The following is a 12204-nucleotide window of genomic DNA, read 5'->3' as shown; positions in this document are numbered from 1 at the left end:
CTTAGGTTGCCTTCTGGTCAGATCTCTAATGGCAGCCTTTCTTCCTCCAGAGAAGATATTTCCTTACTGTCGTCATTTTTTGTTAATTCTCTGCCAAAATAAATGTCCAGAGCAAGGGAATTTCTGAGGATACTTGGTTTTATGACTTAATTAATCCTCATAATTCCTTTTGCCAGACCCCAGATTAGGAAGATTCTGTGGTTTCTCAAATTCCTGTGGATCTAACATCTACATCCTCTGTCCTTTCTATTTCCTGTGCTCAGCTTTGTAAAGATATAACTCAATTGGTGGGCAGATAAAGTCCTGATAAATCCAGGACTCCCCTTTTTGGTACCCACTTGCGATCGGAATTTTGTTCTGCAGATGTTAAATCTGTCTCCTCTTGAACCTGCAGCAATTTCTTCACAGAAATTTCTAATGTGGAAGACTGCTTTGTGTATTGTTCTGACTTCTGCTAGGTTGGTAGCTGACTTACAGGCCTTAATGTGTACTCAATTTTTTTTATCTTTCCTAAGGACAGGGTGAGTCTTAGAACCAATCCTTCCTTTATGCCTAAGGTTATATCTGAATTTACCCTAAACCAGATTCCTCACCTGCCTATGTTCTAATCTGAATCAGAAACAGTGGAGAAGGGATTTTCCATATCCTGGATGACTACAGACAAGTATGATATTACTTGAACAAAACTAAAAGTTTTAGAAAATGTAGCCAACTTTTTGTTTCCTAAAATGATAAGAAAAAATGTCAGCCAGTATCTAAACAAACCATTTCTAGATGACTGTCAGAAGTTATTCAGTTTTGCTTCTCAAACCATGGCAAAAATTCCCCTCAGAATTTCTGTCTATGAAAACTATGGCCACTGCTGGGGCCTTTTGGAAAGGGGTAGATTCTAATCTCTTCTAGAAGCAAATATTTGGTCCTTTGTTCATGCTTTCAGTAAACAGTACACGTTTGTCTTAGTTTCCAGAGCTGGTTTCACTAGAGTTGTTCTCTAAGGAATCCTAGACTCTGATCTTTCTCCATCTACCCCTTCCTCCTAAATTTTGGCAATTGTCCCATATAGTTTTGACTAATGCTTATAGTGATCTAATGGTGAACATAGTACATTTATGTAAGTTAACTTGCCAAAACAGCAGATATTTGAATTGATCATTGTTACAGTACTAGCACCCTCCTTTCATTCCCCCATTTTCTGCATCTTCCATGGCTGGTATTGGTGTCCTTTTTCCTTTTGCTGTCCTGACATGAGTTCCATTGCACTTTAGGCTTCAGCCTCCCTATTTGGGCAGGAGAACTCTTGTGTTTTGTGCCCCTAAATGCCCCTCTTATGTCATTACACATTTATGGTAAGGGAGGATGCATGGTGCACCATGAAAGAGCTTTGTAGACTGGCCGGACATCCAATATCCTTGGCAGGATATATCCATTGTAGTTATGGCTAATGTAACAGTGATCTCTCTCTTTATTTTATATTTGATTACTGGGTTGGTCTGATTGGGCAATCAGGTGTCTGTTGTCAGCAGAGACCTGAGGAGAAAAGCTCTACATACATGACAATCATAAAAATATAAAATACAAAAGCTCTACATACATGATAAAAATACAAAAGTCAGAGAGGACTACAAATTAATAGAGCAAACAATAGTATATCATGGCATAGTATGATGAGTAGTTACAGAAGTGTACAATATATAGAGTGTATAGTAGTGAAGCAGAAAATATAATGTATTTGAGTAAGAAAGTGCAGTAATACTATATACAGTTATATACATTCATTTAAAAATACAATTGTTTATGGTAGTTTTTTTTGTGTGTTTGACCTTTGAGTAGTGCCAGAGGAAAATTTATCTCAATGGTAGTAGTAGGGCTAGCCATGGTCAATACAGGTACATTGGCTGAGGAGATTGAGGTGGGCTTTTAATGATGGGACTGCTGTTTTGTAATCTAATATCTGGTGGAAGAAAATTTCAGATTTTAGCATCTGTGTATGAGTAGAGGGATTCACTTAGCTACTTCAAAAAGGGCTTTGTTTATGGATCTTAGTTGGCGAGCAGAATTGTGAAAGTTGAGCAAGCCTGAGATATCAGGAATCTTGTTTGGGTGGTACAGCAAGTAATGAGCCATGGTGAGTTGGTTATAGGCTAGTAAGTTGAGGAGTTCTAGCCAACCTAGTTGTTTAGTGAGTGACAGTGGTGGGAGCGGAAATTAGAGCTGGTTGCGAATCTAGCTATTTTAGTATAGCACATGGACAATTTATTATATAGTTCTGTCTTGTTAAGGTTTATTAATACAGGGGATGCATAGAGCAATGTCGAGGGAAGGTGAGTTTTGGATATGGTAATTTTGGTTAGATAGTTTTTGCAGCGGTATAGGGCTCCAAGTTTTTTATGGACTTTGGATATGGTTTGTGCTATATGTTTGTCAAACTTTAGGTTTTGGTCAAGTATTACACCAAGAAGTTTAGCTTGTGATACTGAGGAGATTTTGGTGTTATTGCCAGAATTGATAGAGGAAAGAGCAGAAGAGTCAATAGTTTTGGTAGGGTGGAAAAGCACAAGTTGAGTCATTTTGGAGTTTTTTAACCAATTTTTGATATTGGAGAAGGCCTCTTGGGTTCTAGTCTGGAGTGTTTGGAGTGTGGGGCTGAGCATATCAGTGTAGTATCATCTGAATATTGGACTATTGTAGCTTGCTGGGTGGCAGATGTTGGGGGTGTTTGTAAAGATATTAAATAGTAGGGGTCCCATAATGGATCCCTGTGGTACACCTACTGGGAGAAGGGGGGATAGAGAATTATGCCACTTAACTGCTTATTGGCGGTTGAATATGTAGTCTTGAAACCAGAGCAAGGAGGGGTTGTTTGGGTTGAGTTCAGCTAGGATAGTAAGTAGTTTGCTGTGGGATACTGTATCGAATGCTTTGGACAGATCGAGGAACGTGGCAGACACTAGGTTTCCTTGGTTCCTATATAGATTGACAGTGCTGGTGAAGGATATGAGTGCTGTACTGGTGCTGTGGGATGGGCAAAAGCTGTGTTGGGTGTTGGTGAGGAGATTATTTGTAAGTAAATGTTTCATCAGCTGAGAATGAATACATTTTTCAAGGATTTTTGATAGGGGGGATAAGATTGCTGTGGGGCGGTATTTGATAAGTTCAGTTGAGGGACCACCTTTGTGCAAGGGTATTATGTAGGAGGTTTTTCAAAGGGCTGGAATTGTATGCTTGTTGATAGACTAGTTAATAAGTATCAAGATAGGGTGAGCTATAGCACTAGTGGCAATTTTATGGAACTCTGCAGGGAGTTTGTTGATTGCCAAGCTGGTGGGTTTTAGTTTAGGGAGGTGCTTGTATAGTGCGTTGGTAGGAACTTGTTTGAGAGTGAATGGGGGGAGGTATGAGTGTTGCTGATTGGTTGTGGGGGAGTGCAGGTCTGGATGTTAGTTAGGTTAAGGATGGAAGAAGTGAAGTAGTTATATTGGGTAGCTATCTCTATATTATCTCCTCTGACATTGGGGGAAGGGGTAATGGGTTTGCCTGGTTGCAATACTTGGTTGACAGCTGCCCAGAATTTTGGGGGAGGTTTGTGGTTTGTTTTACTTGTAGCTCTGTATAGTGTTTTTTCTTATCCTGCCTTATCTGTTTTTTTGCTTTATTACGTAGTTTGAAGAAGATCTGACTGTTCTGATTAGTCTTATTGTGATACCATGTATCCCAAGCTTTATCCCCAAGTTTTAGAAGGGTTCTTGTGTTTTTAGAGAGGCATGGGGCTGTGTTGGCTTTTATTTGAATTGCCCATAGGGGGGAGTATCTGGTTTAATGTTTAAAAAGGTGGAATTGAAGTAGTCCAATGCCTTGTCTAGTGTGATGGTCATTAGGGGAGACCAGTTGCAATACCTTAGTGCATTAATGAAATGCTCAGGTATGAAATGTTTTTAATTACAGATTTCTTTTCAAATATCTGTTGTGGTAAGTTAACTTGTGCAACTGTATTTTCCCTCCTGTTGAGGTTTGCACGTTCATGATTTGTATGTTTATTTTGATGCATTTCTTTGAACATTTTTGTTTTTGTAAGCAGTTCTCATGTTAAATCTGCTGCCTGTCTTTTAATTCTTTTATATTTTGATCATCTCTGGCTTTTAAGCCTCCAACAATGATTTTTATCTGCTAGCTGCAAGATTTAATTTCTGTTTACAGTAGTGTATTACATAAATCAAAGTTTAAAACAGTATTCTCTGAATATCTGTGTTTTTGAATCTGTTCAAAATCTAGAGTGCATACATGGCAGCATGACAATACACTTGGCTGACTTCAGATATCTGTCCATTTTTGATTTGCTGCAATTGCTCTGTGCAGCTATTTTAAAGAAAAGAGGTAATAATACTAATGTTTTTTTATTTATTTGAAGCTCGGTCTAGGACACACAAACCTGGTTAAGGAGCCAATGCTAGTACATGCTTTGCAGGGAAAGAAAATAAGGCAGATATCAGCAGGACGGTCTCACAGTGCTGCTTGGACAGCTCCTCCTACTTCAGGTAGAAACAAATATAGTGTGACTGATATAATGTATTTGTGACGGCGTGTTATTATTTATGTTTGTAAATTGAAGTGATTCAGTTATTAAATGCATGAGAGAGGGACACAAAATAAATGGTGGAAAGTACTAGTTCATGCACTGTAAAGAGAGATGCCACTTGCAAATGTCTAGCTGTCATTTAGTCACAATCTTTTCTTAACATTATTGTACAGAAGATGGTGAATTCATAGTTTGTTGCTCTTGTTAGTGCTGTATAATCACAAAAATGTGGGTTGCAAATCCAACTTTCAGTATAACCATAAGGGTAGCAATACTCCTATTAATTTTATACAAGTCTGTCTGTCTTTCGGCTTTTCCTGGTTAGGGGTCGCCATGGTGGAATTCCGGTCTGCCAATGATTGGCAGTGAATAATTATGATGTCGAGTTGCCAGTCACCCGCGCACGCTTGCACCTACCTGCGTGTCTTTAAATTCACTCAGCCACGGGAAGGACATGCAGGAATACCAGAAATTGCTATTATGGGAATTACAGTGAATAACATATGAGTTGTAGATAGAAGTACAATTTTGCTTTGAACCCTTATTTGCCTATTTGAATGACTGTTAGGGTCTATTTAGCCTCTTTCAAAGTAATTGTATTTAATTCTGCTTTCAAATGCAACTACATGTTTAGCTTGGATTAATTTAGCTAGCCTTTCCTCCCTTATTTATGAAGTCACAATTTCTTATACTACATACCTAATGTGTGCACCTTCAAAGCTCTGCATGTGTTTTTAATATCAGTTATGCAGGGTTATCACATTCACCTGGTCAAATTTTAGATCTGAGATCACATTCCGCATTTATCAGATCTGGCATGGGTTCACCCTTTCAATACCAAGGCATCAACAAATTGTTTAGAAGATCCCATGCCACCTGTTTCATGCCTCAACATGATGTGATGTTAACGTGCTGATTACATAAGCTGCAACCAATTCTTTCTGCTGCTCACACTAGTTAGCTGTCAGTCCTAGCTGTTGTCAGTAAAGTTCCTGATTTTTACATGAGTTGCAAATTCACAGTTGGCTGTGTAGTTGTCAGATTACAAACCAGGACCTGCAACAGCATTGTATTTATTGTTTCATGAAAGAGCCTGACATCAGGCTTTACTAAAAGTGTCAAAGGTTTGATCCTGCTGTTCATCAGCACTTTATGGATGAGCTTATGGGCTACTGTGCCACCAAAGCATAGTGGTTGGTGAAAGTTCCTCAGATATGAAACATTGATAGAGTCAGTGTTGCAGATTCAAGCTATAAGATCCTCCAAAGCTAGCTACGAAAACAAAATCACCACTAATTCTAAGGGCAGCCACAAAGCATTCTATAGCTATGTCAGGAATCTCGATGGCAGGACCCAGATCTGCTCTGAGTTACAGCACAACGGCATGAAAATTACAGAACCAACTGATATTGCCAACATCCTGGCAGATAGGTTCACTGCTAACTTTACCCCACCCCCTAAAGGGCCCATATCTATACAGGAAGAATGCAGAGCCCCTGTAATCACAACTACGCAGGTAAAAGCTGCACTCTCTAAAGCCAAAAACAAAGCATCCATGGGACCAGACAACATCCCAGGCTGCGTTTTACATGAACTTCAGAACGAACTGGCTCCCCACTTAAGCACCATGTTCAATAATAGTCTCGCATCAGGCTTTGTGGCCACTGAATGGCGCACAGCAACAGTTATCTCACTGCACAAAGGGGGAGCCACCACTGATCTCGGTAACTATTGACCTATTATCCTGACGAGCCTGGTCTGCAAGGCCATGGAACGTATCATCATGGAACTCATAAACAAAGACATTGGTAACCTCCAAACTCTGGATCCCACCCAGTTCGGGTTTGTGAAAGGCAGATCATGCCTCCTGAACATGATCAACTTCTTTGAGGCAGTCACCAAAGCCGTAGATGAGGGGTAAGGTGGTTCACACAGCCTATCTTGACCTCGCCAAGGCTTTCGACACCATCCCCCATTCTGGAATTATAGTTAAACTCACTAAACTAGGTATAAATCCCTATGTCATAAGATGGGTTGCCAACTGGCTCGCTGACAGAACCCACACTGTAAAAGCTGCAGACTCCAAATCTGACCTCAAACCAGTGACAAGTGGACTGCCACAGGGTTCCGTCCTGGGACCTCTCCTGTTTGGTATCTACTTTTCTGAAGTACAGGCTAACACAGAAGGCCTCTGGCTAATGAAGTTCACAGATGACTGCAAACTAGGAGCCATAGTCAAGTCCCCAAATGATGTGGACATCCTACAGAAGGGCCTCGCCGAGACAGATGCCTGGTGTCAGAGCCATGGCCATAAGCTCAATGCCAAAAAGTGCAGTGTCATCCCCTTTGGTAAAAACTCTGTACCCATGAACTACCACATAGGCAGCAATCTACTTAACACCGAATGTGTGATAAGATACCTTGGGACCCAGGTGGACAGTAGCCTCTCCTTTGATAATCACATTGCCGCAATAGTCAGGAAGTCCTTCTACGTGGTACACTTCATGATAAAAGGGTTCTCATCCAGGAAAAAAGAGGTCATTGTTCCTCTTTACTCGACACTCATTAGACCCATTATAGAGTACAATGCCCCTTTTGGAATGTACTTCACAAGACATCTGCAGCAGCTAGAAAGGCCACAGAAGTACCTCACAAAGAGGATTACTGGCCTCAAACAAATGCCCTACACTGACCGCCTCAAATAACTCCAGCTGTACTCCGTAGCATATCGCCTACTCCGAGGTGATCTCTGCCTAACATATAAAGATATGCCGATCCCAGAGCTGTTGGACATGCTACACCTAATGAAATCCCAATCCCTCCGAGCTACACGCTCTAGGGACCTAAACCTTGTCACCACAATAAACAGGACATGCTGGAGGGATAGATTCCTGTCCCAGAGACTTCCCATACTCTGGAACAGGCTACCCATCTATGTTAAGCAAACTTCTTCATTAGCACTCTTCAAGAAAAATCTTGATGAGTGGATGGGAAATAGGAAATACACCCCAGGGATCACTTTTGTGTCTCTGCTTGACAGTGGCACAGGAAAATAAATTTATTGGGTGGCGTAAGCCAGGGAACCTTGTTGGCTAGGCTTACGTGTAGGCCCTTGGGCCGATAGCCTAGTACCTACCTATAAACCTATGAACAGTGTGACAGTAGTAGATACTGCCAGCACAGCTAGCTGGAATTTTGTAAATAATTGTATGTCATTTGTGAATATCAAACTGATTTGTATAAGATGCTGCTGTTACAAAATGTATTCCAACTGTATGTCATGTATATAGCAAACTGTTTTCTACAGATGTTTGTGTTGAAAAGGTGTTTTCAAAGTGCTTGTGTTTGAAATGTATCCACAGTGTGCCGTACTGGAGAGAATAGAAATGTACATGCCCTACTGTAACAGTTTAAATGTATATGTTTTAACAGAGGAAACTGGAAATCAGGAGGTTAACCTCAGTCCAGGAAACTTTGAAATATATCCGAAATTAAATAATTTTATAAGCTAAGCCATAAAGATGCTATTTCACAGGTTTCAATGCAGCGAAAGACACAAAGTCTGTACTAGGAAGCTTTCTGCATTGTTTTTGGGGTGAACTAATTACTACTCTGGAAGCATGGAGGTATGAAATAGTTTTATGACTTCCAGCACCTGAAACAGATCTGAGCAAAAGCCCTTCTGTGTGTATTTTTACAGGTAAGTGCTAAATCTTACCAGCGTCCCGCAATGGGAGTTTGCATGGGAAATAGAAGTCAGATGACCAGAAGTGATGTCATTCTGCAAGCTATCCCAGCAATAATATTTTAGATATTATTTTGAGAAGTCTTTTTGTGTGACTGAGCATTCTGTATTCTGTCTTGGGCATGACAAGAAGAAGCAGGACCGTTCAGCACTTTATCTGTCTTGTTATTAGGGAATAGTCATCCTCTTAGATTTAGTCAGGGATATAGTGAAGCTATGTTGTTTTTCTTTATTTGTCTGAGCCTGTGCTTCAGTGTTGTTTTAAATATTTCCTGTGATTTGAACTCTGATGCCACTGTGAATATGTACTTAGCATTTTCTTGTTCTTTTATTATTATTATTATATATATTTAAACTTTTCATTGTAGCTGATCTTTGCAGAGATATTTAAAGGAAAACTCCGGACTCAAGCACATATAAACTCAACTGCAAGTTTTCTTTTATCCCTGTAAAATCAGGCTAGCCACGTGCAGTTAACATAATGCAGTAAAAAACTTTTCGTTTCTACTTTTCACCACTTCCCTAGCGTAGGGCAGATAAGCCCATCCCCCGTTCTGTTGTATCGCATCCGTTCAGGTGGAATTTGTCTCCACCTTCGTGACGTACCTTCGACATATGCATATCAGTAGTTCTCTCTCCTGATGTCCCGCCCACATTGTGACGTAGGCATTATGGAGTTTTGGCCGCAAATCAGTGCAAAACTTGTTGCGGAACTCTCTAACGACTACTGTTTCTGTCAGGAGTAAAAACTGTTTCGGAAGTACTTCCTCTGGTGAAAATGCAACCCAAGTGTTTACAAACGGACAAGCTTCTATTACTGATTTGGTAAGTACATTGACAAATCAGCCCATGGTGTTCTTTCCCAAATGCATAATCAAAATGTTTTCACTTTTTCGCCGTTTCCAAATGCATCAATGTACACAGTAATGGTCCCCAAACACCCTGATCCATTAAGTGTGTGTGCGTCTAAGTGCATTACTGTTTCTGCCTGTTTGTGTATGAGTGAATGTATGCATGAAATGCAGAATTTGTGTGTGTCTGTGAAAGCGACATAGAAAAACACGGAGTGAGGTGATCGATAGCAGCAGCAGCTAAGAGGTATGCTTACCTCCTCACTGTGCCTCTCAAACCTGTCCAGACACTCGATCACGACTGAGCCACAAATAAAGGGGTCGGGCGGTCCAGCTACTGAAATAAGGTAAGTTGTTAATGCATCTTAAGGGTGCCAGCAAGAGGAACATCATTTGTTTTCTTTATTACTTCCAATACATGATGGAGCAGGGGGGGTGTAAAGCTAACTGTAATAAGCCGATCGCTTACAGTGTAGCGATCGGCTTATTACTGTGTTGTCCGTTTATTTATTATTTTTTTTTTACCCTTTTTGTGTTTGAAAGCAGAATGTGTGTATGACAGAGTTAGCGATCAGTCTGTGTGTGTGTAGAAAAGTCTCTGTATGCGTGAATGACAGAGTGAGCAATGCATGAGAGAATGTCTGAGCGTGAGAGCAGGATGTGTGAATGTAGCAAAGGCTTTGTATGCATGTGTGTGAGAGTGGGCGATGCTTGAGATACTCAACAGTGCATGTGTGAAAGCAGAATGTCTCGTGTGTGTCTGTGTGTGAATGCTGAACAGACTGCTTGTGAGTGTATGACAGAGAACGTTTCGGATGCATGTGAAAATTGCTGTCTGAAAGCAGGGTGTGTGTATCAAAGATGGGGGGGTGTGTGAAATGCAGCTGGCCACCAGTTCAGTGTGTCATACGAGGATTCCCTTTTTTTTTTATAATAATATAATGCCGTTCAGTGTACGAGCACTATACTTAAGCTCCAGCAAGCTGTTATGATATGAAGTGCCAGATCCCACATATTTGTTACTGAAGAGGCCTCATTTGAAGCAAGTTGCACAGTTGTGGAAGCTGCATCTCCTTATGTACAAAGGTTAAGAACAGCTGATATAAGTCACACATACAAGGGAAGTCTATGGAAACTCTGTACCTTTAAGGGGGCAGAAATGCAGGAGAGAAAAGAAATTTTTAAATATATTAGCTGTGCACATAATATTTAAAAATAGTAAAGACATTTAAGGATAAAAGGGAATGACATTTAATTAGAATGGGATTTTAAGGACCAACATTAGAAAGTGTTTCATGCATGTGTAAGATACACAAGCAACAAAAACTGACAGCAGGTAGCAGAGTGAATGATTTAGTAGCCAATAAGGCAAACCAAAAAGAATTTATCTATAGAAAAAATAAGGCAAAGAAGTGGAACTGTACAGGAGTTTACAGTATGTGAAGAAAATGAGAAACCATTTAGATCTAGCTATCCTTGTTTGACATCAGAGAACTGGGACAAGTCATTTAAATTATTGAATAAATCTGAACTTATAAAACTCAAGCTTTCGACATTAACAAAACCCATGGCTGTATATTTCTGGCTTCTAGAAACACAGTCCCCAGCACAGGGCCATAAGTAAACAGACACAATTAATTCTGTAAGTGTAGGATTCCAAAAGCAATTTGCATCTTTCAGTGCCAGTTCCTCTCAGCCTGGAGAATTTGTGGTTTTGTGAGCCTGCTGCCTTGTATAGTATTAATTTGTAAAATCTGTGTTTAATTCTAAGTGTTACATGTCTTCTCAAGTGTCAGGTTTTGGACATTTTTCAGAAATGAGTTGCATTAGATATCATTAACTGTGCAGAGTGAATTATTCTTAATTTATTCAATTAAACTGCTGTAGGGATGTAAATAAAATACTTAACTTAGTTGTGGCAAGGGAGAAATGTTCCTGTGTTTAAAAAAATTCAGTGAACTGGTATACAGTATACAGATTGTGAATGTTTTAAAATGGATTCTTTTTTTTTTTTTTTAGTGTTAACCTTAAAATAAATTTAATGTGCCACTGCAACTAAGAGCAGCAGGCTCTTGATGAGTGGGTGTGGTGCTGCATCATAGCCATACCTGTCAGGTTCTTAGAACAATAAATCTGGGGACCATACCACAAATAATGGGGGACTAAACTTAAAAATGTGCTAGAACAACAGAATTTGTATTACCAAGAATTTTCTCAAGGGTAGGCAGTCTGAAACTTAAATGGTTGTCCTTATTTTTGGACTTCGACCTTCAGTGAATTCCTTCTACAATTCGTATGGGATTACAGGTATTGCTAACCTAGCTCATCCATTGCTCCTACTGCTGTTGGAATAGTCTGTGTATCTTTCATCCACATTGCTCCTGTTTATACCTGCAAATACTGGTATTTTATAACTTTGAGCCTCTTTGTAAGCAAGATACTGTAGTCACTGGGTGTAGAGATTTCAATGATCAATGCTGCTTTTGTCTTTTCTTCAAGGACACTACATCTAGCTGTCTATCATCTATTTTTTTAACTGTTAGTAATGGGTGATGCAATACCATGTTGTCGTCTTCTTCTTTCAGCTTTTCCCGGTTAGGGGTCACCACAGCAGATCACCTGTCCGCTCATGATTTTCACAGTGAGTTGCCAGCCAAATGCCCAACCTTACACAGAAGGCACATACATGACACACTCACACCTAGGGCCAATTTAGACTGTCCAATCCACCTACATTTTTTTTTTACTTTGGGATGTGGGAGGAAACAGGAGCACCCAGAGGAAACCCACATGACCGCATGGTGGACATGCAGAATCCACACAGAAGGCATCCCAGCCGAGGATCTAACCGGAGAACCTCTTGCTGTGAGGCATTAATGCTAACCGCTTCACGACAGTGGCCACCCATACCATATACCATGCCATACCAATACACAATACCATGTACACATCATTATTTTCTGTGCTGCTTTGTGGATAATATTTATTTTCTTTTTTTTCACCAACTTCAATACCATCATGTTTGCATAAAACTC

The 12204-nt window shown here is 40.1% G+C and overlaps 1 protein-coding gene across 1 annotated transcript in view; it reads left to right on the top strand.

The window, feature by feature from the left end:
* LOC122815150 (probable E3 ubiquitin-protein ligase HERC1) overlaps positions 1 to 12204 on the top strand; it is a 5886073-nt gene that overhangs the window by 5418886 nt on the left and 454983 nt on the right. The window contains exon 70 of the mRNA XM_044087407.1: positions 4406 to 4532. Coding sequence (XP_043943342.1) covers positions 4406 to 4532 — 127 coding nt within the window. The remainder of the gene's footprint in view (positions 1 to 4405; positions 4533 to 12204) is intronic.

Source organism: Protopterus annectens, chromosome 1.part1 (assembly GCF_019279795.1).
Source record: "Protopterus annectens isolate FY-2018-M chromosome 1.part1, PAN1.0, whole genome shotgun sequence".
Lineage (NCBI taxonomy): Eukaryota > Metazoa > Chordata > Ceratodontiformes > Protopteridae > Protopterus > Protopterus annectens.
This window is presented reverse-complemented; position numbering and strand designations above follow the sequence as displayed.